Consider the following 6,220-nt stretch of genomic DNA (forward strand, 5'->3'; position numbering starts at 1 on the left):
CCTTCCCTTCCCTTCCCTTCCCTTCCCTTCCCTTGCCTTGCCTTGCCTTGCCTTCCCTTGCCTTGCCTTGCCTTCCCTTGCCTTGCCTTGCCTTCCCTTGCCTTCCCTTGCCTTCCCTTGCCTTCCCTTGCCTTCCCTTGCCTTCCCTTGCCTTTCCTTGCCTTTCCTTGCCTTTCCTTGCCTTTCCTGCCTTCCTGCCTTCCTTTCTTCCTTCCTTCCTTCCTTCCTTTCTTTCTTTCTTTCTTTCTTTCTTTCTTTCTTTCTTTCTTTCTTTCTTTCTTTCTTTCTTTCTTTCTTTCTTCCTTCCTTTCTTTCTTTCTTCCTTTCCTCATTTCTTTTCTTTCTTTTTTCTTTTTTTCTGAGACAAGGTTTCTTTGTGTAGCCATGGCTGTGCTGGCAATAGCTCTGTAGATCAAGCTGACTTCAAACTGACAGAAACTATTGCTTCTGTCTTTACTTGTAATTATACAACCAAACTTTCCAGTCACTACCTCAATGAGAATGGTGTCGTATGGAAAACTATAGAAGCTGAACAGTGGTGTAAAAAAACTTTAATTTCAGCACTCCAGGCAGGTAGATCTCTGTCATTTTGAAATTTCCATTGTTAGAATTCAGGCCAAGGGCTCTTTAGTTTTCATTGAATCTCATAGCCACCAGTGCATGATTTAGTTCAAACATATCCTTAGCCTTTTTCATAATCTTGGAAATGTATTTGAAGGTATAGTTCAAAGAATTTAATCAGTTATAAATTGCTTCATTTTGCAGAAAAATGGAGTAAAAAGACATTGTTAAAGTGTCATGTAGCTTTCTCTTAATTTCTCTCCCCTCTCTAGGCACTTGAGACATGACTGCTGTTGTCGTCACAGCCTTCCTGTATTTGGGAGTGGCCTCGGGTGCTCCAGCACTTGATAGCAGTTTGGATATTGATTGGAAAGAGTGGAAGATAAAATACAACAAATCATACATCCTGGTTGGTAACCTGGAAACTGTCCAGAAGGGCCTAAGAGTCAATTATCATTGCTGTTGCAAATGGCAAAGCACATTAGAGAACACACAAATGCCCCCCCCTCATTAAGAGCTTATCTATCACAATCACTATAAGGACAGGGTGGCCAGATTCCCTTTGGTAAATGTCTAGATATACTGTTCTGGATCCCTCTCCATGGCCTCTATTCACCTGCCCCAGCAAGTCCATATGGTCAGATTGTGAAAGAATTTAATAAGATAGAAATAATATTCATTACCCTCACTTCTAGGAGGAAGAAAAACTGAGGAGAGTGGTTTGGGAAAAAAACCTGAAAATGATCAAACTGCACAATGAGGAGAATGGCCTGGGTAAGAATGGCTTCACCATGGAAATGAATGAATTTGGTGACATGGTGAGTATGACATGGGTTGCTTCTCCCTGTGTTCTTGTTAGTACCTTAAAAGGAGTTTTTAAATAATTACTTATGTACTTTTCCTTGAAGACTGATGAAGAATTCAGGAAAATGATGATTGAATTTCCAGTTCAGACTCACAGAGAGGGGAAAAGTATCATGAAACGTGCAGTTGGTAGTAGTCTCCCCAAATTTGTCAATTGGCGAAAGAAAGGCTATGTGACTCCTGTGCGGAGACAGGTATGACAGTGTCACATTCCCATCTTCTTAGACCATATTGAAAAGGTAAAAGAATTGGTGTTTTTTGTGCATATTGAATGTGGAGTGATATGCAGTTCATTTTTTAAATAATAGTTTTTCTTCTTCTTTGAATGCTTCATATATTTTAAATGTATATTAATCCTAAAAATATACCACATATATTCTCTATTAGTGTCCATCCATCCTTCTACAGAACTCATACCCCCTTTTATGGCCCTTAATAACTCACAAAACATATACACCCTTTCAAATATTCATGTGTGTGGCCATGTCTAGGGTACAAGCAAACTTCCAGTAGTAATATCTTTTAGGAGACTGATATTGCCTATGAATCTATCAGTTGACATTAAATGATTTTTATAAAGTAATACATTTTCTAACTTGTTGCCAGGTTGTCATTTATTTATGACAATTCTTTCTTCCCTATTCAGGGTGACTGTGATGCTTGTTGGGCATTTGCTGTGACTGGTGCTATTGAAGCACAGGCAATCTGGCAAACAGGCAAACTCACCCCGCTGAGTGTGCAGAACCTGGTGGACTGTTCTAAACCTCAAGGCAACAATGGCTGTCTTGGGGGTGATACATACAATGCCTTCCAGTATGTTTTGCACAATGGTGGTCTGGAGTCTGAAGCAACATATCCGTATGAAGGGAAAGTAAGTGGACATCCTATGCTGTCACTTCAACTCAACTTGGAGTGTAGGACAATTGTAGCTATAATTCACCATCTACAGGAGTACAATTATTTGGTAGAGTTATACTATATATCATTAAGCCTATCATTAGTTTTTCAATGTTTGTATAGCTTTCTGATTAAATTATTTTGCTGCAGATTTATTTTCTTCTATGGACATTCAGAATATGCAAACTACTATACATACTATATATATTTTCCATCATTAAAATTTCTTTTAAATACGAAGACCAATTCATTGTCATTGAAGATATGCAAACTAATTATCAGTTCTAGATCTCGATATATTTTTTATTTACATTTCAAATGATTTCCCCTTTTCTGGCCCCCCAATCCCAGAAAGTCCCATAAATCTCTCAGTAGTATTTCACTTCCTGGGATTTATTGCTACATATATTTTAAGTGTGTTCAGCTTCAAAGTACAGGGTGTTGTGGTTCTGACTCTTATTCCTCATAAAGTGAATGAAAGTAACTGAATCTCTTACTTGTTTTTTAAAGGATGGACCATGTAGGTATAATCCAAAGAATTCATCTGCTGAAATCACGGGATTTGTGTCCCTCCCCGCAAGTGAGGATATCCTAATGTTTGCTGTAGCCACTATTGGGCCCATCTCTGCTGGAATTGATGCTTCCCATGAGTCATTCAAGTACTATAAGAGAGGTGTGAATGTTTACCTCTACATAAGAAAAACCTAGTAACATCCCTACATTACAACATATTTATGTATAAATGTAATGTGAATATTTGAGAGTCTGTGATTTGTTCTTCTTCATAATTTATCTGATGTGACCTCACATGCAATTTAGCAGGATAAAATTTATAAAACTATTGTTTAGTTAATTTAAATTTTCCTTCATTTGGTAGGCATTTTAGATATCTATAGAATCTGATTATCTGAAATCAAAGTATAACAGAGCCTCTTGAAGTAAATAATTTATCTTCTATAAGTTAAAAATGGCACGAGATTCTGATAACAACAAAAACAACAAGAACAATAACAACAGCAAACAACCCACAAATTTCCAAGGATTTATATTTTAAGTACATACACATTTGCTTATCAACAAATATGCATGAATTAGAATTTTTCAGCTTTCTGTGAAGCCCTATATATCTATGTTTTTGGTAACAATTCATCCAGATCTTTATTCTTGTTTTAGTTTGTGTCATTTCACGATTTTTTTTAAAAACCTCTCCTTTGAAAACTGTTAGTGACAGTTCTCACTGTCAGATAACTTGTATATCTCACATCAATTACTTTTTGTTTTATTTCTCAGGTATTTATCATGAGCCAAATTGTAGGAGTAATTTTGTGACTCATGGAGTTCTGGTGGTTGGTTATGGATTTGAGGGAAATGAGACTGATGGTAATCACTACTGGCTGATCAAGAACAGGTATATATTGCCAAAATTGTATATTTGAAATTCCAAGACCTAGAGAGATGGTTCAGTGGTTAAAAGCACTGGCTAACATTTTGGCGTATTTTTGAAGGAATTTTCCTGTTGCAAATCAGTAATTGGATGAACAGGCTGAAAAAAAAGCTTTATTTCATTTAAGTTGAATAATAGCTCTTCTTGTTTTCTATGTATATGTGGGAAGTAAGTGTACATGTGTACATGTTTGCATGTCTATGGATACATGAGTGCACATGTACATATGTGTAGAGGTCTGATGTTAACATCAATTATTTTCTCAATCATTAGCCAACATCAAAACTGTGGCAGTATTTCTCACTGATCTAGGAGTACACTGACTAATTCGTCTACCCAGCTTGGTCTGTGTATGTCTTGTCACTATGTCCTGAGAACTTGAGTTGCATGTAAAAAAAAAGTCAGTTTCACTTTAATGTGGCTCTTGAATTTATCTCTAGTCCTTAGCCTCTTAATTTTTCTTCAGCTTTCACAACTTATTCACAATGTGAAATCATAACATTCAAATTATTTCACCTGTTTTGGGTGTCAATAGCATGTATGTGCCATTGTTTTCTATACTATGACAAATTTGTTATTTCTCTACCATTAATTGGTAGATAGCTAGTCTGCCCATTCTCTCTTGATGTTTTGCAGTCCTATATGAGATGCCTTTTGCAACCCAGGAGTAGATTCTTTTACTTTTCTTATGCATCTGTTAAGTTGCTCACTTGTCAAATATTAAAAGAAATCCATCATGCAGTGATATGTCTACTAAATAGAAAACATATTTTGCAGCTGGGGTAAACAATGGGGCATGAGAGGCTATATGAAGATTGCCAAAAACAAGAACAACCACTGTGGAATTGCTTCATATACTCATTATCCTACTATTTGAGCAGCCTGATGGCCACAGGGAAGAATTTGGCAGAAGACAACATTTCTTGTAGTGGGATATCTACTTGTCAGTGACCAGCCTTTGCTTGGTATACTCTGGATTTATGTCCCTGAAGAGCTAAATTGCAATGTAAATTCTTGGAACCTTCACCTATTTTGATATAATGACCACAGCTGTTCTAACTTTCCTACAGAAAATTTCAGGTTTTACTGATTGTGCAAATAAAATCCTTTAAAAATGAAATGTAAATATGATTCCTAGGTCCTTTCCCTTTTTTAAAATGACATTTTGTGGCAATAATTGCAATTCCTCAGGATCTCAAGAATGGTATCCTGGTGTTCTTAAAGCTGTGGGTAATTCCATTGTGATGAATCATATTCCATTATTGGTTTTGGTTTGCTTTTAGGATTCTATGTATCCTTCAGATACCTGGCTCTGAAAGATTATTTGATAATTTCTGGATTTAACATGTATAGCTGACATGATTTTATTCAGTTTCAATTCTTGGCTCATCTATGCAGTGTCTTGTTATCATGTGCTCCTCCAGTGCATAATGCTGGGCTGTGACTCTCTATTTTTATCACTTTGATGCTATATAAGCTTCCCTTAGAACACTGATAAATGTAACATAGTTGAAGGACAAGCACAAGACTTTAAAATGGACTTTAAGGTGTTATAGTGTTCCTTAAAGAAGAAGTGAAGAAATCAATAAAGACAGAGATAGTGAATGGAAATTAATAAAATAATTCAAAGTCTAAGAGTAGAAATAGATTCAAAAATTAAACCCAAACTGAGGGAAATTGAAAAGTGAACTTTAGGTATTCAAACACAAAGCTCTGAAGCAAGATTAAACAACAGAATATAAGGTACTAAAGAAAGAATATTAAGTATTTTTAAACAAAGCAGAAGAAATAAATACCTTAGTAAAAGAAAATGCTATATTTAAAATATTCCAGATACAGGCAACCCATGAAATATGAGACACTATGCAAAGACCAAATATTAGAAAAATAGGAATAAAGACAGAAGAAACACAGATTAAAGGTACAGAAATAATTTTAACCAAATAGGGAGAAAATTTCCTAACCTAAAGGAATTGTCTATTAAGGAACATGGTACAAGTTTAATGAACTGTACATACCAGCACAAAGAAAGAATTCCTCTTAATAAATAATAATCAAAACAATAAACCTACAGAACAAAGAAAGAGTATAAAATATGCCAGGAGAAAAGACCAAGTAACATATACAAACAGGTATATTAGAACACCTGTTTTATCAAGGGAGACTCTAAAAGACAAAAAGCCCTGGTAGGATACTCTATCAACTCTAGGAGAGGATAGATGCCAGCCCAGACTGCTTATATCCTTGGAAACTTACAATCATAATAGACAGAGAAAAATGACAGTTTATTATAATTCCAAATTTAAACAATATCTACCTAAAATCCTGTCCTATAGAAGGCTGTACAAGGAAAATTTCAACCTGAAGATGCCAAAAACACCAAAAGAGACCACCTGAATTCTTAATATTTATTCTTCAAACACAAAGACAGGAAGTTCATAAAAAGACCATTAC

The 6,220-nt window shown here is 35.5% G+C and overlaps 1 protein-coding gene across 1 annotated transcript; it reads left to right on the plus strand.

Moving 5' to 3' along the window:
* The first annotated feature begins 844 nt into the window (after nucleotides 1-844).
* LOC127664811 (cathepsin R) lies at nucleotides 845-4,643 on the plus strand. The gene is made up of 7 exons (XM_052156994.1): nucleotides 845-970; nucleotides 1,257-1,379; nucleotides 1,470-1,619; nucleotides 2,072-2,296; nucleotides 2,833-2,995; nucleotides 3,613-3,730; nucleotides 4,544-4,643. Exons 1-7 carry the CDS (start codon nucleotides 845-847, stop codon nucleotides 4,641-4,643), a joined length of 1,005 nt encoding a protein of 334 aa, XP_052012954.1.
* Nucleotides 4,644-6,220: the final 1,577 nt, after the last annotated feature.

The sequence above is a fragment of the Apodemus sylvaticus genome, chromosome 14, assembly GCF_947179515.1.
Source record: "Apodemus sylvaticus chromosome 14, mApoSyl1.1, whole genome shotgun sequence".
NCBI lineage: Eukaryota > Metazoa > Chordata > Mammalia > Rodentia > Muridae > Apodemus > Apodemus sylvaticus.